The sequence below is a fragment of the Pomacea canaliculata genome, linkage group LG3 (assembly GCF_003073045.1).
Source record: "Pomacea canaliculata isolate SZHN2017 linkage group LG3, ASM307304v1, whole genome shotgun sequence".
Taxonomy (NCBI): domain Eukaryota; kingdom Metazoa; phylum Mollusca; class Gastropoda; order Architaenioglossa; family Ampullariidae; genus Pomacea; species Pomacea canaliculata.
Window position 1 is genome coordinate 2419644 of NC_037592.1, and position 21554 is coordinate 2441197.

The window sequence follows — 21554 nt, forward strand, 5'->3', positions numbered from 1 at the left end:
GACGAGAGGGATCGAGGGGGGTCAGCGCTGGAGCGCCACGTAGGGCTAGAGGTCAAGCTGCAGTCGGCGGGCGCCTTGACCAGACTGTAGACTTCACAGACTTTAAATAATATTTCAATAATATTTAGAGTCTCTGAGACTTGCCACCCTGCAGTGCGTGCGGGTGCTGTGTCTCCCATCCCCTCAGAATCGCTCTCGGCTACTCCCCGCGCACGACTGAGTGACGCCAAGGGAGGCTACTCTCAAGAAGATAAAATGGCGGTAGCCACGCTCCAAACCGTTGTCAAACCAGAAGGACTTCTTTTGGTTAGATGATCACAATAGAGACACTAGTAGTGGTATTGTTTATATTTTGTCGTAAACCAATAGGGTTTTTTTTATCACAAATATTACTTATCGCCTTTTGATATGCTATTATTCATCACAATCCCTGTATTTACTCTCAAACCTACTGTCTTTCAACTTGTTCCTCATGCAGCTTACACAAGCTTTACTTTTTAGTCTCAAGGTGGCGTTCTGTGAGATTCAAAGAGAAGGCGTCAGAAAGTGCTGCAGTTTTTAAACGTTGTAAGTCGATAAACACATTCAGAAATAATTGTGCACTACACTTTAAATGAATAAGCCTTTGATATATTAGGATGAAATTCAAAGTAATTGATGCTGGAGAATATTAAGTAGATTTTTAAGGTCATGGTTGAGATGAAGCAAAACATAAGTCAGAATTATCTTTATTCTGCGTTCTTTGTTTTATGTACTAAATTTTAAACATTAAACTTCATTTAGACAATTTATTTTTAGAATCAGCTGGCAGTAGATCTGAGCATGGATAGTTGTGAAGCCTCCCCAAATCCTACACGAAATCCATCACCTCCTCCAGAACTGCAGCAGAATGAGGAGGCAACTTTGGGGGACAGCATTGGAAGCACAGCTTTCAGCAAACACTGGCTTTTTGCTACCTTAATGAAGCTTATTCAGGTTTGTGATGGCCCAAGTATATATCATGAAAAATCACCCTCCAGGGTGAATTTTCAGCAAGTAAACTTTTAAATAGAAATGGAAATGCTAATTTCCCGGTTAACAGTTATAATTATTTACAATAAGATGGGGGTTTGAATTTTCTTAAGTACTTGTGCATAGAGTCCAACAATAATTGCATTATGTCTTTTTGAGAAAAACAGGACACAAGCAAAATATTAAAAAGCCAGAATAATATATTAACAAATCCAGTGTTTAATTATTGTCCTCAGATTTTTAAATAAAATAAGCTGTATTGACAATAATTATTTTGCTGTAGTAGAGAGAGTATGTGTACATATGTACTTTTGTTACAGGAAGTAGATAAAGAGACAGAGGCTGAGGAAGGTGTGGAATCTGAGAGTGACTTCAGTGTGGATGTAGATGAAGATTTGCAGACAGAGCTGTGCAAACTGTGGGATATGTCAATGAACACAGTGAGCACTTTTTGAGTTTTATTAAATTCTTTGGCTTTCTTTTTCGACTTTTCAGATGATCCATGGAAACATTTTCAATCGCTGGCAAAGTATTTGACTTTCATTTAAGAAAGATAAAAGATCATTCAAAAAGTATAAATGCAGTATTTTTTTAAACCAAGAAAATATTAGAAATTATTCAAAAATCTCTGAAAAGGGTATTGTTCAAAGTAGTTAGCCAGAGAGTATCTAAACTGATACAGGTAGATAAACTTAAAAAGTCTTTTTGTTTATATATTTGTTAGATATCTTCATTCCAGCTAAGCCATAACCATTATAATAGTGACCTTCATTAGTTCATTTTAAGAATGGATGATGAGAGCTCTTGAGACTAACTTACAGAAAATGTATGTGTGGTCCAGTATATCTTCATTTTTTTCCCCCAGGAGGTGGCCAAGTTTTTGCAAGAGTTCAAAGCTATTGAGATCCTGACAGGAGTTATCAGCAAATCCAAAGCACCTAGAGTCATAGTGAGAAGCAGTTTTTATCGTTTTGCCTTTGACCCATTAGTCTGTTTTGATATTTTGCTTAAAACTTGTTGAAAATTTAGATTTTATGGATTTTCATACTAGCTTTAGAGGTACAAGGTAGATATCAAGTTACTTCATGCTGAAATAGTCTGTAGAGATTAGACATGATCCTGGAGCCCAGCATTTCCTATTTTTCCAGTTTTGATGAAAGGATATCTCAGTATCAAGTTTGCATTGAAATGTTCTTTGATTATTCCTGCTTGTATGCTAGGAGTAAAAGCAAAATGTAATAAGTAGAATGTAGCTTCATAGAGTATCACATTGACAGTGAAATTTCTTATTGCTTCATTATACAACAGTCAAAAGTTTTCACTGTTCATGAAAATGCAGAATGTCTACAAATTTCACATATTGGCCTAAGCAAGAGAGCTTGAAAGTGCAATCTTCAGCTAATGGTATGTGCATACATGTATGGTGCTTTGGAAAGTAATTGTTGTGTATTACTTAGTATTAGCAGTTTTTCCTTCTTTTTTTCCAGGAAATATGTATCGGAATTTTGGGGAACATGGCATGTGACAATGAAGTATGCGTAGAAATTGCAAGCAATGAGAAACTAGTGTTGGTACCCAATTTTAGCATCTTATACTAATTTACTTGTGTGATATCACTGTCCCCTCTACACTACTTATTTTCCTGCACAAACTCCAAGAAATGTTACTAGAATTTATTATTATTATTTAGAATGTTGCTGTAACGTTTCTTCCTTGTGGCATTAATTGTATTGTGTGGAACATTTTTAGTGTACAATTTTGTTTAACCTTCTTGGTGTTAACCCCAAATGTTGGACAAGAATTTCATGTAAAAACAGATAATCCAGAGCATCAGTTGGGATAATCTGATTTGACCCTGGATGATGTTAAGCTCAAGGAACAAACAGGGCAGTGGTCTAATGGCAACATTTTATATACCTTTTTTTTTTCTGGAGGAAACACAGTACTCAAAAGGTTAAGTAATGGATTTTGTTTCTGCAGGAACTTGACATTGGCACTTCTTGGCAATGATGATCCTCCTACATTAGTGGAAACGACTCGGTAAAAAACTGAAACACTAATAGAATAAGCTGTAAACCAATATATTTTCAAATAAGCAAGCTGATAAAGAATCTTCTTTTACTGGTCCTATACTAACTCTAGGACGTCTAGGTCCATAATTCTAGTAATGGGCTGATATCACTGAGAAAATTACCCGTTTTGAAAGAAGTAGTCGTAAAGAATAGTGATTAATATTGGCAACAGAGACCAGCTGAGACAAGATCATTTCATTAGTGTAGTATACAAAATATCATGATCGTTTCAGACATGATCGTTTCATTTGTGTAGTAGATAATGTATCAGAGTTTCAAGAGAAGATGGCCTAAATGGCACACATGAAAAAATTCTAAATGTCCAATAATGATGATGTTAATGTTGTATTCACAGGCTGCTGTATACAAATCTTTCCCATCAGACAGCATGCCAGATGTGGCTGAAAGCAATCGAGAGGGCCAGTCTTGTGCAGGATCAAGTTGCCTTTATTTTCCATAGTTCTACAAACAGTGAGTATACCAACAGTATACATCATTGGTGTGATACTTTTCATTCTGTTCCTCCATTTCTTGTACTCACACCGTTCATGTCTGTCGTTCATTTTGTTTCTGTTGGTTGGTTTATATCATTTCCGCTATGTGTAATTGCTGTGACTATTGTGATGTACACTTCAAAGGAACATGCACAGGGGTCTTATCATCGACAATAGAACATGGACAATTTTTTCAAGAAATATTTATGAGTAGAATTGAAATCAAATTGTGTGAGTGTGAGCGCACCCCAACCAGTGTGTCTTTATTTCAAACAAGTACACACACAAAACGCCAAATGAAAATTGACAATATTGAAAGATGAGTGCAGACAGACTTTTGAGAAAATACAGTGAGAAGGGGCTATTGAGGAATACGAGGTAGCTGACGGTGTAAACAAACTAAACAGACGACATTAAGCTGCATTCAGCTGGCGTGAAAGTTTGTATTTTGTATCCCGTGCAGAGCCTCATAGCCTGTCGCCATGGTATTATCTGGGGATTTGTTATCAGGGTACCCGACTCGCTGCGTAGTTGAGGTTAGTTCGAAAGTGTCATCATGTGACCACCAACTCTATTTTTTTTTTTTTTTAACCTCCTTCGTGCGCCACCAGTACACGGCCTTGTTTGACAAGCTCGCCCAGTTAACACGATTGGCGTCTGAACAGGGACGGGGTTTTTATCAAGTCGGTGAACAGTATTTTGCTTGCGTCTGTTGGCAGGTTATCACAACCTGAACTATTTTATTTAGCTCACAGGAGACCACGTACTGTTTTCATCGTGTGGGTTATCGTTATGTGGAGACGTATTGATATGAATTTAATGGTCTTCCGAGTCTCCTCCAGTCCAAACTGTTTGTGCTTTTGGGGGACTCGGCCTACCATTATGACGCGACGTGTATTTATGCATGTATGTGTGTCTGCACGCGTCGTGGGGAGGGTGGATGGGCGCGTGGGTGACCATTACGAGCAGAGCAGAAGCAGGTGATCAGTAGTCGAGAGTTTTGTTGTCTGTTGCTTGAGGCACCGAGAAACAGGTGGAGAGCAAACACGTGGCAGGTGAAATGCTCACCTGCCCAGGTGCAGAGGAAACTTTATCTTATCGATCCAAGCATCATCCTTCATTTCATCATTCCACCACCATCGTCACAAGGGGGCGGTGACGGGGGCACGCGCTGACTAATGCCACGTGGCTGTGACCTATAGCTCCATAGACATGCACAGTGACATTAGTCTCTGTCTCTGCCTCACTCACACACACAATGAGTAACACGACGATGGAATCAGCGAGGTTATGTTGTTAGTTGCTTTAAGTGTGTGTTCCTTCGAGAACGTAGTGAGGAGAATCAAATAGGATGTACTCGAGGAGACTTGAGGCCAAAGTACATCCAGGAACGACGAATTGCGAATTGGTTGTAATTAATCTTATAATTGTGTGGGGGAGTTGCTTGTGTGTGCACGTGTGTGTGTGTGGGCAAGCTCCCACTGGCCTTCCCTGAGCCCTCGAGGATCATGTTTTGTCTTCCCGTTTTGTCTGGAGTGCAGCTACTTCCGGACATGTTGACTGCTTGAACTATTTTTTTTTTCAACAGGCGGCCTTTTTGCCCTTTATTGTTGTGAAGGACGATAACAGTGTTGATTCATATGTAGCATCAACAGCAGACGTCTTATCGCGGAATCTTGCACACGTGCTGCTGTTCCTCGTGTTTCTTTGTTGTATAATCGTTGTATTTGTCAGTTCGTTTGTAGTCTTTTGTGCACATCACACTGAACAATGTACAACCAGTCATAACAGCTAATACACTCTTTTGGGGGGTTGGTTTGTTTGGTTGTTTTTATTTATATTTATTATTATTTTATTTACTTTTTTTATTATATATCATCTTTAACTCCGTCTCAAGAAAGAACGATTGAAATACTTCACCCCACGCTCCTCGGCATGACTAGCAGATGAACTGTGCAAGAGTCGCCAAAAACAAAACACCGTTAATAGCATTAAATAGAGGAAGCACGCATCGGGGCGTAGGTCAAAGATCTTTCTCGAACACTGTTGTGATTATCACATCAAAAGTTATTTTCCGGTCTAGGTCATCCCTAAATGTTCGGATCGCAGAAGTAAGATAACTGGTCACTTTCAGTTCCACATGTTTAGAACAATAGGGTTCTGTGTTAATATTAAGGTACCGACATCCTTAGTAGATCTTGTTTGCATAAAGACTCGAAACGGTCTGCTTGGCTTTGTGGGACTGCTATCTTTTTATCATATGTGCGCAGTCAAACGCTGTCAAGAATCGACCTTAAGCCTGTTTACAGATCGTGGGCACGAGACGCATAGCAAAGCCCGCTGCGAAGGGTGAGAATTATGGCATCGTGAGTGCAACCGCACTGCGAGCCCTTGTGACCGTCACTTTACAAAACATTGCATCCAGCTCACCTCCCTCACCCGCCATACGGCATTAAAATAAATTTGGTTTGACGTTCTTCGGCATTTGATTGTTTTATATTATTTAGTGTTACCGAACTCAAAGTGGGTTGCGTGAGCGAAATTTATGGGGAAAATTACCCCTACCCTACCCTACCTCATTCTCCCCAGTTCACCTCGCCGCGATTTGTAAGTCATTTTAGGGGCAATTTCTCTTTCTGACGCACACACACAGCGAACTGGACACGTCAGTTGGTTAAATGTATATATATTTAACGGTGGGACTACAACCATTCCCACAACTCACCAGCATTGCCACCTCACAACCATCATATTCACCACCAACCCCCAACCCCCCACACACACCACCACCACCACAACAACAACAACAACAGCTATTTGTAATGCAACGACGATAACAATATTTCGATGACTGCGACCATGGTGATCAGCACGACGACGATAACAGTCGTGCAAAGACTGAACTCTTAGTCTTACGAAGATCCCCCAAAGCAGTGATGCCCAACCTTTTTCGGCCTGCGGGCCATATCCATTTCGGACAGCCGTGTCGCGGGCCACTTCACCGCAAAAATACAAAAAAAAAAAAGAAAAAAAAAATAGAGCAGATACCATTTTTATTAGAAACAAGTTGTACTTACCATTAATTATGTAGTAATTAGTGGCATATTTGAAGTTGTTTTCCCGAAACCAACTTCTGAATGTCCGGCCTCATCGTAGAGACACGAAGTCAGAGCACTGAATCGAAATGTTCGTCCATCGAAAAAAAGATTGGGAAACGCCCATACGTGGGGATAAATACTTCTTCCCTTTTTTCGTTTTTTTTTCGATTTTTTTTTTTTTTCAATTACTAACATGCCGATTTCCTGCACTGTGGGCAGAAGTTTCGCGGGCCGGATATGGCCCGTGGGCCGTAGGTTGGGCATCCCTGCCCCAAAGCATCGAGGGGATAAAGCCCCGGTTTTCAAGCTGTGGTACGTGAAGGTATGACTGGTGGTACGCGAGCACCTTGCACCAAAATAAATCACTGTCACTATAAATCATATACTAAATACCTAAGACTAAGACCTATAATATATATATTAGTAGGGGGTAGGGTTGCGAGGTGGTACTCAGTCAATTCGAATTTTCGAAAGTGGTGCTCGTCTGGAAAAGTTTGAGAAAGGAGAGCGGGTGAATAAAGATCATGCAAAAATAATAACAGTCATGCGAAAACTTCCCTTGGCGTGACCTATTTAAGTTTCTTTAATGTTTATGTTTTGACCTCGCACTCTTTATTTTTATTTAATAATAGATAAGCAGAAAAAACCCGATCGAAAAGTGTTCTAGTCTGAACCTCAGGAAGGTCAGTCAATGAGGTCGCACAGTCACGTGGTAGTACCCACCCAGAAATGAGCCAATCGCCGTCCGTGTCCCAGACAGCTATTGTTCCACAGTGCGCTTGTTCTTGCACGATGACTTGACTGCACTACAAACATTATTTCTCTTCTCGTGCCCAGTCTGTTTCTTGTTTATAAACAACTGATAGAAAGAGTAACCCACTGCCTGTATGCCCCTGTCTGTGAACATTAACCGCGATCTAAAATATCTCGGCAAAGCAACATTGGCGATTGTTAGCAGAGGAGCAAAAAAAAAAAAAGTGACCGGCGTCAGCACAAAAAGTCTCGAGCGAAACGTAAAGCCTGCATCAGATTTACAGAAGAAAGTTATAACGGAAGAGGATGAGGCAGCTCATGAGCTGCAAAAGTCGAAGAGCCCAAACGAGCGAAATGCGGTTACTGTGTCGTATGTACTTCACGCTGTCGCCCGACTTTCCAAGTTGCATGTGAAGTACTTTTTCAAGCGCTATCTCCGGTAACAATGACCGAAGTCAAGGACGCAGGCACACCTCCCAGCATCGACCGTTCGAGTGTTGTGTCATGAGGCCCGCCCTCGTGCACATTGCGGTCGCTTCGCTCGCATCCCAGACATCAGCTGAGCAGAACGCCAAACGCAAATCTCCCAGCAGATACCCGAAGAGCAGTTTTTTCACCGTACTTCCAGACTCTAGTCCAGTGGTTCTTAACCGGGGTTCGATCAAACCCTAGGGGTGAGTCGGTCTCAGGGGTTCGGCGGAGCCTCCGCCACGGAAGTCAAGACACACCCGCAATTCGCGATGACACTAAAGAAGGGTTCAGTGAATGTGCATATGAAACTTGTGGGTTCAGTACCTCAAAAAAGGTTAAGAACCACTGCTCTAGTCAGTCTAGTGGGTATTGAGGGGACGCTTGCACAATGTCTCGCCGCTACCTACGGTTGGGGACCTTATTCATGAAATGGAGATCAAGCTATTTGGAGGGTGGTTGTGAACTTTAGAAGAAAAACAGAAGCAATGTGTATGGTCTTTGCAGACAGCACTCAGACCTCCAGTTCATAACTAATCGGCTGCTAGCTCCCTCCAACCTGAGCCGCACATTACGAAATAGGCTGCCAACACCCACTTCGGTCGCTGTTTGGGGTCGCTAACCTCTCTTGCCAGTGACCCTGGGAATGTTGGTGTTATCTGAAGTACTATGACCGCAGGGGACAAAATATGTGACATCTAGACAAAAAGATTTGAAAATCTGTTAACACCAAAAAGTTGTTTAGTCAGTGAAACATCTTTATGACTTCACGGTTGTCATGTTATTGTCATCATTATCTAGATCTTAAAGTGGTTTATTTGTCAAATAGAAATTTAGTGTGTAAAAGGAGTAAGGTGCATGTATTATCCCTAAATGCTGCACAAAGATAAATATTTGCTTACAAATATATACCATGTAAAATGATCTCTCATTTTAAAAAGCTATATACAAAGTACCTAAACAAAGAACTGAACACCCTACCTTGTACTTATTATTTTTTACATTTAGCGATAGCTGTCATCTGGTTGAATTTTGTTATATATTTTTGTAGTAAACGTTCGTCTTGAAAGTAGCTGTTATAATTCTTTACCCCAGACCCTGTGTAATATATGAACATAGAGGAATTTAATGTCTAAAGACATTCCATTATTTGTCATGAGATTGGACCCATTCCAATCTGCAATGATTCATGTGTTCCTTGGGCCACCTGGCATGTCTGCTTTCACATAAGGCATAGGAAAAAAAAGCTTGAGTTTGGGATTGAGATTACTATGTTTGACCTTGTATAAATTTTTTTTTCCAGGGTGAAGTCTGCATTCCCTTTTGCTTATCAGGTGCTGACACATGATAACATTAAAAAATAATGTCAGCATACTCTTCGGTAATAGGTCTCGGCCTTTTTGTGGAAAGACTTGGGAAGGGCATTGATAGTGCAACAATTCGGTTATCTCTGACTCAGCTGAGGGTGGGGGGAGGGGTAGGTGTTTCTAAATGTGGTCATCCCCTTCTACATCACTGAGCTTTGCAATTTCTCTATGGTTAATGTAGCAACATACATGTATTTTTAACACTTGGAAGGGACAATTGTTATCTCTCCCACACCCTATATATATTCTTTGTGCTTGATGGGTTGGGAACATTTAGAAAGATTGTCAAATGTCTTTTAGAATGTGACAAAGCCCTTCATAATATAATCATGAAATCCCATTTTATTTATGCTTATGTAGTAATTATATTGTAATGAATAATGCTGGCTTTTAGGTGGTAAGCAAACTGAAAGGTCAAGAAGAAATGTGCTGACTCCATGCACGTTTAGTAAGAGTAGTTACGCACCTTTACTTTGGTTTAGTAGATACCACAACCACATATTAGAGCATTTATTATGTTGGTGTGCACAGCCTGCTAACATTTGATATCATTCAAAGCTATAACCTATGCATAGAAGAGAGACTTTAGACTTTATTCAGTGTAGTCTTTATGCACACCTGCAAAGGGGAAACAATAGTGAACAGTTCAATGTCCCTTGCATGTATCATATACTTGTCAGTATCTGCATATAAATTGTAAATATGATGTAAATGTATAAATATCCGCATAAACATGAAAACATACATGGGCATCAAAATGGAAAGTGCAATCCTGTTTCAGTAATATTTTTGTGAAAGAACAGTTGTTTATTATTATTTTAGTGTTATATTTCAGATTAGAGTGTGGGGCGAGAATTTAGGTAATAACCATAAGATATCAGGGAATTGCATGGGGCTCTCAGTCTACTTAGTCAAGAACTTTACATATAGTACTATCTGATTAATATTTGATGCAAAAACTGGGTTAATGTGAAGTGCATGAAGGAACAGAGAGATGAGCAAGGATGAGGATGAAGTACAAGGAACAGGGAGGTAATAGTAATGAAAAAGTAATCAACAGCAGACAGACTAATCAAGAAATAAAAGAGAGAAGAGAGAGAGATTAGTAGTGGAGTGTGTTTAAATGCAGTGGCTGTTGAAGGGAATGAATAGATCAGTATGTCTATATTGACTTTGCAAATTTCACTTTTTAAGATATTTAGAATAAGTAAGCTTACAAATACATCAGTAAAATTAAAAAAAAAAAAATACCAGTCTGTATTCATTTTTCAGTAACTGTTACCACCATCACCAGTTTAAACCTGTCAAAATTTTAGTTTGGATTTTGGCTAATGAACAAAACTATGGAGTTGTCAGTAAACTCAACATTTTATAGCTAAAAAAAACAACAACCTGACACACAGTTACGTTTTTGTTTGTTTAACACAGATGTGCTTCTGAAAAATACAGCTGATTTTGTGGATGTTCTGTTGGATCTGTCTGATGAGCTGCGTCATAAATGGGCCACCACTGAGATGGTTGACTCTCTGTTGGAGGCCATACAGCAGACTGGGTGAGACTACGTAGTTGCTTCTGATGTAGCGTGTAACATTTCTACATGCAGCATCACATGGGACAGGGCTGTTTCTTCCAGCCTGATGGCTCTACATTAGTGTTTCCAGTACTTACAGGTTACTGATGGTTTAAGATTATCATTAAACCCATTGCTATCCTCCAAAGCTGATTGACGAGCCACCTAGTTCTGTTCACAAGAAAGTGATAGAGCTTGAATCACTCAAAAATCTTGCAGAATGAAACAAAGCAAATGTACAACAGTGATTTAAACGTGCTATTGTATAGTGAATGAGTGTTAGTAAGAGGGAATGGAAGATGAGTGGGGAGCAAGCAAGCAAGAGAGACTCAAGACTCAGATTCTTGATCGTGAGCTTTATTCCATTGTGAATAGTGTACTGCATCATAATCAGTCACGAATCACGTTAAATAAGTGTATTTCACAACAGCAAGGCAAGAGAGAGAAAAAGAGAGAGAGAAAAAAGAGTGTGAGTTTGTGCATGTGTGGTATGTGGTGATGATAGTGTAGTTGGGGATCCTCCATTCACTGCCTGCTATTACTACAGTATGGCTTTCTGTTTTTAGACACAAGCACAGTGAGACGCTGGAAGTCTTCCTGCATGTCTTCCAGCTGTTGTCCACCACTGAACCAGGAGTGGAGGTTTTAGGTGAGTTTTCTCATCAATATTAGCGATATTAAGTGCTTTAGTGATGATTCTTGCTGCTAACATCTTCATCATTCATTTATCCCAATGGGCAGAAAGCTGTTCTGGTTGTCAGAACAACTGGATAGCTGCTAGCAAGGCTTGATGCTGAGACTGTTTTGAGTGGTTATGAGCAGGTCCTGCATTGTACAACTAGTACCTTCACGTTTGAAAGCCACTTCTTCCTCTGTCCACATAGCCATAAACATCCCTCCAAGACACCCTTTCCAACTTGAACTGTTTGACTGTTGTTGGGCTTTCTGTTCTGCCTTTTTTCCTCTCACTTTTTAAATTTTCTTTGATGATTTCTTGCTTTTTGCTATGCTGTTGGAGCCAGAGTGTGGGCTAGGTGTTCAAACTACCTGAGCTAGTTTTATTGTGTCTAGTGGCGTACAGGGTTTCATGAAAGCTAAAATGGTTAAGACATGAATTGTGTTATGTGTGGCACAAGAGGAAAAAAACAATCCTTTTTAGTTCATTTTCACCAGTGTTTTCATGGTGCTATCAGCATACAGTCATGCCCTCTGGACCATAACAGGCTTATGGCCAGTACATCCTTATGTCCAACATGGTTATTAAGCAAAATGCACTGTATTGATCTTTGCTTATTGGTATTTTATTGCATTCTCCTATGCTGTTTGCTATGCATCAGAAAGCATAATTAATTGTAATTACGTGCTAGTTGATGTGTGTACTCAGACCAGGACAAAAAAAAAAGGAAAGAAAAACTCTTTTTTTTTGTTTTTTAATTCATAGTTTTTAGTTGACATCAATGTGAAAAATTATTCCTAGCAAGTATAATGATATGAGATATGAAGTTAGAAAGAAAGTAACATAGTAATGAACTACATAAGTAAATAAATGAAGTTCTTCCCTGTTTGTGTGCAAGTGTTTGTACTGCTCCGAGTTAATACGTTTTAATCTGAGGTTTGCAGATGTGAGGTAACAACTCTGTTGTGTGCTGCAGTGGAGAAAGGAGAAACTGTATTATTGCCGCTCCTGCAGTACCTGGAGTGTGTGTGCGAGGATGAGATAGTGAGCTTGGATGACCACAGTGCATGCCTGTCTTCAGTCTTCTCCCTTCTCCATGCACTATTTGCCTCTGACACTGCCATCGCCGAGAAGTTGTCCACAAGTGAGTTGGTGAGACAAACTGCAGGAAGTGGCTTTCATGAGAGTTAGAATTAACACCTTCATGGATGCGACTTCAGTGCTGAAAGAAAATCTGTTTGTGAAGGAAACTGATGTAAAATTTGTGACCGTTTGTTGTGTCACTTAAATGCTGCAACCCTTCTAGCTTGAAGATGTATTTCAAGCCCAGTATTGTCATGTTTGCATACCAGTGTATGATCACACATGTAGATAAATGTGCAAGTAAGAATGGGAAAATAACAAGAGGAAAGAATGTTTATTATCATGACACTTTTTAAATTTTCTTTGATATCTTGCTTTTTGTTATCAAATGCTGTTAGAGCCAGGGGTGTGGGCTAGGCATTCAAACTACCTGAGCTAGTTTTATTGTGTGTAGTGGACTGCAGGGTTTTATAAAAGCTAGAATGGTTAAGAAATAAATTGTGTTATGTGTGGCTCAAAAGGAAAAAATGATCCACTTTAGTAAGGACATCTCTGTTTCATTGCTGTAGGTTCTCAGTTGTTAAGGTGCATGGTGAAAGTTCTGGAACCTTTGTACCCATCTCTTCACAATAAGAATGAGAACACCCAAGGAGAGGACTGCAGCTCATCCATCCAAACTCTCAGTGATGACCATCAGTTGCTGTCGTCTGTTAATCAGAATGCTTCTAGATGTCACATACAAGAAGACCAAAGTGAAGGAGATGATGTCACTTGCTCGGCCACACAACAAGACAGTGGCAGAGACAAGGACAAGAGCAAAGACAATGTTTCAAGTGGAGATCTCGAGCCAAGACGTATGCGGCAGTACAAAATGTTGTTTGATGTTTTGCAGATGTTTCTCCGTCACTTTTTCAGAAGTCTCCAAATAGTAAGTATATGTCTGCACTCTGGTTTCACAAGAGACTTTTCAAAAAAATGGTTAGCTCCAGTTAGCAATACAGTGAGGATTGGCTACAGTGGGTTCAGATCTCATCTCAGGCACGCTATTTTTCTCTGCATGTAGCATGGCATCTGTTTACAGGGCTGACTGCTAAGCAGTGACATAATAGAGTAAAACACTAATTCCCACCCTCTCGCCTCTTATGCTATCTACCAGGTACTTTGGAGGTCTTTATTCACTGCATTGTACTGTTCTGTATTGACCTGCTGCATCATTATTGCAGGACCAAGTCACAGATGAAGAAGTAGAAGAAGACAAGAAGGCAAGTGAGAAGACCAGCAAGCCAATATTCTTCCCAGTCTTGGTTTACCTGGAAACATCGTGCAGTCGTTACCGGATTATCTGTTTGGCCCTTACCTTGATGGATGCTGATAGACCATATTCAGCTGAGAGTCCTACTAGTGAATATGATGCTGGGGCATCCAGCACGAGACCAAGGTTGTCAGCTGACATCGAGCACCTGCGGCAGTTGTGTCAGACATATGACCAGACGAGAGTGGTCAGGATTCTTGATGATGTGGTGCAGGGGAAGGTTCTGAACAGAACAGATTCCGGGGAAGAACGGTGATTTGAGCACTATGTACCTCTCATAACATGACAGTACTTGGACGGCTCAGGGTCTTGCTATTTCCATTGTATGTTACCAGTTGCAGACAGAAGCATGGTTCAAGATAATGCAAAGAGCTGGACCTAGTCAGCTCCAATGTAAATTTACAAAATGTTTGCAGTCTTGTTTACTTCCTTCTCAGCTTTACTTGCTGAAGATGAGCATAAATCATGGCCAAGTCTTACAAAGGCCAGTTTTGTGCACTTGCATTTGTACACATAGGATGCAGAGTATGTTGGATTTGGACCAGAAACGTAGATTGAATTTTTTACTACTTTAAAGTATGTTTGTTAAAGTGAAAGGGATATAAAGAGAAAATGAACGTCAGAAGGCCTCAAAAGAAATCATCCATACCCTTCAACAGGACTGTTTCGGTTTTTATATAAACATAGAGCATACAATTTTTATTTCTTGTCCAACATGTTTCACAAATGAAATTCTGTGCTGAAAACTTTATACATACATCAGAAAAATTAAAACTGGCCTAGTAGTTACCATTTATCAGTTGTCCAGCATAACCCAGAACAAGGAGGGATGATTAAAAGAAATCAGTCTGGAACAGATTTTGGTGGTGGCAATAAATGGTTAAATAGCATGAACACAAGAAAAAGGGAAGCATCAATAGGGGCATGAAATCCAAATAAGCAAGAATGTAAACATTATTTGTGCTTGAGCAGAAATGGCAAGATGTGTTTTGCTCCTTGTTACTCCTTGAGGAGCATATAGCCGCAAAAATGGCAAGATTAACTTGTTTTAAAAACACAACCACCTCCATTACAATTTCCTTCAAGGCTCCTCTTAACTTGGGCATTACCAAGGAACCTCCGTACAAGCAGGCAACAAAGGACAGTCACTAATGTTTTCTTCCATAATTCTTGTTTGGGATTATGGACCAAATAGCAAAAGTGGGTCACTTGGAGCAGCAGGTCTGCATTTCCAACTGGAGGAAGAGGTCTGCCACTTTTTTTTTTGGCTGTGGATTTATTGTGACAGCCCATTGATGATACATTTATACAGCCTCTTGCCTTGGCACCAAAGCCAAGCTCAAAGCTTTACATACAAAGTACAGGAAAATTCCCCAGCACATATCTTTTTAGGGTAAGCATAAAATGCACCATCATACACACTTATTAACACAATATAGCATACAACACACAATGCATACAACAGCCAAGGCTAGTATATGGGGTGGCGAGCAGGGGTCACCGCCCAAGGCCCTGCACCTGCAGGGGCTCCTGTGCATAATGCTGTTCACATTATAGAAATTTCAAAATGCGAACTTAATGAAAGGTAAGGACTTGTGAAATCTGCGTGCTGTATATATAGTATGGGAAAATTTTGATCATCATACCATTATTAAGTGAACCAGAAACGAGTTAATTAACTTCCACCATGGTTTTTTCCTGAGAAAGGTAAGAATGTACATTAACCAGCCTGTAGCCTATAATAACACTGTTACCTGTACATGACACATTTATCATGGTGCACTCACTAGAATTACACTCTTGTCCAGTTTTGTTTTTTTTATCATCATTCGGAAGCCATTCTACTATTTACAGTATTACAACACGTTACTTATTACCACATGATGTTATGCTGGTTTGGAAACATCTCACAATTCTATTTGTCCAAGCCCCTGCATCTCCTGGCGATGAACACACAGGGTAGGGGGAAGCCAAGTACTCAGTAAAAAAGCACCAATGCTTAGCCATGTAAACAGGTGCCGTATCCAAAGACATCAATACGGTGATATGTTTTAATCACCGCGCCACCAACTGTTCGGTAGTAGTGACATGCACATTATAGCAAATGGCTGCATCTCAGGATTTTAGTGTCTACATAGAATGAATGACTTTCATGTCCCTGCATCCTTTATAAAGAACTCGTTGATATGATCACTGATGAAACATAAAGTCTCAACATCAAGTGCTTAATTCCTGCTATGTTTGAACTGAATCCAAAAGCAAATATCTTTTCCTCTGATTAGGTAAGGCTTCCCTTCAGGTTTCCTTAACTCGTTAGCACAAGAAATTTGTAGCCTAATAAAATTGGACAGTGGTTTCCGTAAGAAAAAGCAAGCGTAAAGCAATTAAGATCTTATATTTGAAAGAAGACCGTTTTACAAAACACTGACAATGATAAATGATGTTTAAGCCAAAGTTGAATTTGATCCCAACGACTCACAAAATCTTTGCAAGACTAACTCTCATCTGAAAGATATTTTTGCTGCTACTTTTGTCAACAGCACAATAGCAGTTGGTAGCAATAGCATCTGAGGAATCGATTCGTATCTTGCTGTCTGGTCTCTTCACAAAAGCCGCCCTCTGCACATGGGAGAGCCACAGTAACAGTAGAGTACCTTGTCTGGTACGCTACCCACCTCATAGTTATAGTCCCATGTCAACTCAGTGCCAGCACGGATGTACCTGCAGACGCAAAGCAGTAAATGAATAAAGGGACAAAGCAAAACATTTAAAATAAACTTTATATAAATTCTGCAGAAGCAGAGTCTCTAAAAAAATCCCAAATATAATCTGATGTGAAAAGCCTATTTCCTTAAGGTATCTCGACCAACTCCTAACCAGATATTTATCAGAATAAATCATAAATATTTAACTCGGCATAATAGACGGTTGTATCTTGAAGTTTTCAAAGTGTACTCACTGCCCGGCAAAAAAAGCCACCCAGGGAAACCGCACGTCGTGAGTGTCCACAAAAATATTTTGCACAAACACGTTGGGAGTGCAACTGTGCTGTAATGGTAAAACAAATTTTTAATCCCGCAGCTGACAGCTTGTCAGGAACATTAAAAAGTGCTGCGATTGTTGAATACTCTGTATTTATGGAGTGTTCTTTGTCAAAACATTTTTGACCATCTCAAAGAAAGAAAGATTCAGGCACTTTAAAATAAGCATGCCTGGTTCAGAATTCCCGATGATTTGCAGCTATGAATGAGACCAAGTAAGCATCTCATAGCTATAAAGCAGACCATTTACAAAAGTGCCTACATTAAGATAGCGGCCAATGTTGCCCATGGATTTAGCATCCATGATGTAGCAAGAGGAGCCGTCATGGAACAGCGCTCTCGTTCCTTGCTTCACTTCCTCCTCCTCTTCCTTTTCTGTCCAACAGAGAAACATGGAGAGAACAACTCCAGTGCAGTCATAGTTTTGTGAACTTAGTACAAATGCTTCTAAACTGTTTCTTGATTCATGATGTAAATGAAAGACACAAATAGTCTGGAGACAAATTAAGAAATTAATATTAAAAATGCATGCAAGAATGAGAGGACTAAGAGACTACTGCAAAAGCCAGGGTGACTCCTGTGTTAATTCTTCATCTTCACTTGCTGTTGGGAAACAAATTATGCTCTCATTGTTCACCCTTTACTTTGCATTCCTTTCATAACTAAGTGCTTGACCCTTAACATGGGGCATTAGGTTGTGCCCCATGACTTGTCTTTAAAAAAGGGAACCCAACTCAAACCAAGATCTTGGAATTACTGCTGCCTGCTTGCTACAGTTTGTTCATGTTTCTTACAGCGTTGTTTGTTTGCTCATGGTTGTGTTTCTTTGTTTTTAGTTAGTTGTTGGTTCATAAGTAGTCTTTCATGCACAGCACACTGAGTTCACCTCCACATGAAGAAAATGCTCAGTTAAGTCAATTATTATTGATAATTATCAAGGTCAATGATTGTCGTAAACTGCAATAAGGAGCGAACAAGGTGAAGCATATGTGAGAAGAACTGAAAAATATCTAAGGCATGCATTTCTGATAATACCTGGAATAGACTGGTGAGCCTTGGGGTTGGGAAGGTTTTTGAAGCGTGAGCCTCCTGTGCTCTTGCGGGCTGCAGAAAAACCATGACAAGCTTATTTACATGATTTAACACATGAATATATATTTATTTCTCCCACACGCTGCACATCTTAAGTTTCATTGCTATACTGAACTAGCAAAAGAAACTATTTTGCATACATGTGCAACACAATATCAATAAACTCTATCCTTAATAATGCAGAATTTGACATCAATAAGGAAAAACTGAGAAGGCCATGTAGCCTTGTGGCTAATGCATACAACATTAAAGCATTATGAGATTTGAGCTTTACTTTGAGTTAATGACTGGAAAATTCATTCTGTCCACCCAGCAATTATGAGTACCTGATCATCTGGGAAGGTAAAAGGTGGCAGAAGCAAAAGGATGTGCTTTGCTTTTAGCATAGCATCCCCTCAAAATGACAAACCATTTACAGTTCTCTGCCCAAACAGCTACTAAGCTATAGGACCTTGACCTTTTATAGTATCATCAAAAACAGAACTCTTACATTTATCCCATTTCTACTATAACATAATAAATCAAGCAAAATTTGTAGATTTTGTTTGGGTAGGGGAATTAAAGTGAGGTTTTTGCAAGATACTAACTTCTCAACCAGTTTAACTAGTAAAGCAGACACATAAAAATGGAACTGGAAAATAAGTTGCTCTAAGCAGGATTCAAATAAGAAACAGGGGCAAAAGAACACATAAACAGAACATAGAAAAGTTTTACCAGCAAGGTAGACACATTCATAAAAATGGAACTGGAAAACATGTTTTATGATTCAAATAAATGGAGAAACACAAACTTTAAATAGAAGCTCTATGAGTATTAGAAAAACAAGAAGCAAAAGATAAAAAAAGGCATTGTGTTTTCGTCACATGTAACTATCCCAGTTGCACAGATGTTGTACATGGAGCAGAGACTGTTGCATGTGACAGCATTCATGCAGAAGACACCCAGCAGCGAAAGCTATCACACCCTATTAGATGCAGCCAATATGGACAAAGGAAGCAGCAAGGACAGTAGGTCAAGAAAATTCCTGCTACAAGCTGTAAGATTATGAAAGTAAAGTAAAAAAATAGGATTCATTCTCTCTCACGTATGCATACACATACACTATCCATCCCCAACCCTTCACACAGATATGGAGGGTCCACTTAGTACAAGAAACTGAAAAAACAAGCATATACAGAGTGGTCTTACTTGAAGCACAAAAAAATCTGTTGGAATCTGATGAAACCGGGCTTAAAAAGAACTTAAACACATCAATGGGCTTTTCTGGCCAATAATTGTCATGCCTTATCAAGATCAATATTATATCATGCATTTGCTACGCACCTCTTCGCATCAACTTGTTCTCATTGCCACCATCTGCTACCTTTTCATCTGAAAATACACAGTGAAAATCAAACAATCCTAACTTGTACTGCCATGTACTGAAGACTGCTTGCCTGACATCAGGACATGAATCCTTTAAAGGTTTACAAACTATAACAACAGCCGTATAAGACACCTACCTTCTTCCCCTCACCCCAAATACTCACCTTTCTTGACTTTTTCCTCTTTGACTCTGGGCTGTTCTTTCTTCTCTTCTTTGACTGGAGGTACATCCAGGTCTGGCAGTTCATCTTCAATTGGCATTGGCTTTGTCTCCTTTGTGTCGATATCATCGTCATCGTCATCCTCATCGTTATCACTGGGAATCTCAATAGGTGAGTCCTCCATTTTGCCCATCCACTCTGTTGTCTTCTTTTCTGTTGTCCTGTTAAAAAAATAGGTCAGGACACAAGGCTTGAAATATTAATACTTGCCAAATACTTACTTTTATACCCCATAATATTAATAACTACCAAACATGATTCAAACCACTAGAAAGACTGATATTTATGCATTTATTTAGGAGCTTCACTGATAACTTCACAGCCTCCCTTATCCCCATAAGGTGAAATCCCCTTTCTGGAAGGAAACACTTTTTCCTCCCAAACAACTTCACAACCTAAGGACACATCATGAAAAGCTAGATGTGTACTGTCATGGGTAGTCGACATGCCACCAATGCCAATGTACTTACCATTCTTGCCCATCAGCAGAGTCCCGCTTCAGAACTAGCTTTTCTAAGGGTTTACTCTCTTTTTCTGACTGGGATTCTTGAATCTTCTGTCTCCTGCACAATAAAATCCAAAAGTAAGAATATTGGTGGTGGTGTTAAAGCACATGTCACTGTGACAGTGAGAATCAGGCATTGTGGATTCATTAGAGTCTACTTAGAGTCTCCAGAGTGATGGGCTGCTGTGCTTATGGATTGTGGCCTAAACTAAACCAAGTGACAGCAATGTTTCATGTTTCCTTGATCCCTATAATTTAAATATCTTTTTGTATCTACAACACACATCATTCAAAAGGCTACAGAAACATAATGAGTATAATAAATAATACGTTAAAAAAACCCAAGGATCTCAACCTTGTTGCATGGACCTTGTGCTCCACTTTGTTTGAGTTTCCACCCTCAAAGTCACTGAAAGAAGAATCAAATGGTCACAAAGACTAACCCTCTCAAATGATCCTGCAAGTCTGAAATCCAAAGCATTCCTTACTCCTGTGTGTACAGGTTGAGACTTTCAAGCACATCTTCCTTTAAATACATTATTCAAGTATGCTAGAAATAGAACATGGGCATCCATCTCACAGTCATGTTAACAAACAAAACACAACAGTGTATGGGCATCTATCCCAGATTGTCATCAAAAGCATACAGGTAGTCACTTGAAACAGCAGATTATGTGGCATACTAGACTATGACTATAGGGTATACTAGACTGTCACTTGGATGACAATGTAAGATTCAAAGCTGCTATCTCTATTTATTGTCTGGTTTGGATATTATATAACTTTTATTTCATCTCAGTCTGAGATTCTATCTCCTCATTCTCTTTGTAAGACTTGCCTGTCGCTAGATGAGACACCATCACCCGCTGAGTTGCTGTGAAAGTCTTCATCTTCATCATCATCCTCCCCAACAAGGCTGGCTGGTACGTTGGTATCATCCTCTGATTCTGGGTCACGCACATCACTCTCGTAACCCTCTTTCTGTCGCTCTACTACCTCAATGAAGTCCAGCTCTGCTAGATACTCATCTCCGTACTGCTTACCATCCTGTGTGGAAGAAGTCTTATGTAACAGGTTGCACTCTAGACATATCGGTCAGCTTGCTTTGGCCTCTCGACTGAACAAAAGTTAGCAGTAAAAATACTTTTAAGCGGGAGAAGATGCATAGAGAAAATATAAGCAAGAATGGAGAATGGGGGGTGGTGATAAGAAGAAAAAGCAACACATCAGCAAGTGAAGGAGCAGATTTATTAGCACTCACATCGTTAGCCCCTTTATCTGTCAACAGCTGACCAGCATAGATACAGATGAAGCCACCTTTTGGTATGTCGTTCAAACAGCGCAGCCCCCATCCTCTAAACAAAGAACACATAGCACGACTTTGTACTGAAGATTTACAGTCTTCTTCCTGTGCTCTGGCAGATTA

The 21554-nt window shown here is 39.7% G+C and overlaps 2 protein-coding genes across 7 annotated transcripts in view; one reads left to right on the forward strand and one right to left on the reverse strand.

Annotated features, from left to right (window-relative positions):
* LOC112559731 (protein saal1-like) lies at positions 1 to 14696 on the forward strand. Of its 2 annotated transcripts, none has more exons than XM_025231099.1 (13): positions 1 to 338; positions 502 to 567; positions 799 to 975; positions 1332 to 1451; positions 1877 to 1960; positions 2499 to 2578; positions 2992 to 3051; positions 3439 to 3554; positions 10692 to 10815; positions 11400 to 11482; positions 12486 to 12653; positions 13162 to 13520; positions 13816 to 14696. In XM_025231099.1, the coding sequence occupies exons 3-13, from the start codon at positions 823 to 825 to the stop codon at positions 14158 to 14160; spliced, it is 1692 nt and encodes a 563-aa protein (XP_025086884.1). In that variant the 5' UTR covers positions 1 to 338; positions 502 to 567; positions 799 to 822; the 3' UTR covers positions 14161 to 14696. The 2 variants fall into 2 exon arrangements, with proteins under 2 accessions (XP_025086884.1, XP_025086883.1); XM_025231098.1 differs by having other exon boundaries at positions 1 to 306.
* Positions 14575 to 21554, reverse strand: part of LOC112559730 (histone-lysine N-methyltransferase eggless-like) — a 20586-nt gene continuing 13606 nt past the window's right edge. For all 5 annotated transcript variants that reach the window (XM_025231097.1, XM_025231094.1, XM_025231093.1 and 2 more), the window contains 10 exons: positions 21390 to 21483; positions 20967 to 21175; positions 20484 to 20537; positions 20094 to 20186; positions 19567 to 19784; positions 19361 to 19408; positions 17981 to 18049; positions 17208 to 17320; positions 16864 to 16952; positions 14575 to 16625 (listed from right to left, as the gene is read on the reverse strand). In XM_025231097.1, the coding sequence (XP_025086882.1) occupies positions 16508 to 16625; positions 16864 to 16952; positions 17208 to 17320; positions 17981 to 18049; positions 19361 to 19408; positions 19567 to 19784; positions 20094 to 20186; positions 20484 to 20537; positions 20967 to 21175; positions 21390 to 21483 (1105 nt within the window). In that variant the 3' untranslated portion in view covers positions 14575 to 16507. The remainder of the gene's footprint in view (positions 16626 to 16863; positions 16953 to 17207; positions 17321 to 17980; positions 18050 to 19360; positions 19409 to 19566; positions 19785 to 20093; positions 20187 to 20483; positions 20538 to 20966; positions 21176 to 21389; positions 21484 to 21554) is intronic.

Bases quoted from the DNA above. Each gene is read 5' to 3' on its own strand.
- LOC112559731 (XM_025231099.1), top strand. From the start codon at position 823: ATGGATAGTTGTGAAGCCTCCCCAAATCCTACACGAAATCCATCACCT. The intron at 976-1,331 runs GTTTGTGATGGC...CTTTTGTTACAG, and splicing joins CCTTAATGAAGCTTATTCAG to GAAGTAGATAAAGAGACAGA. The intron at 11,483-12,485 runs GTGAGTTTTCTC...TGTGTGCTGCAG, and splicing joins ACCAGGAGTGGAGGTTTTAG to TGGAGAAAGGAGAAACTGTA.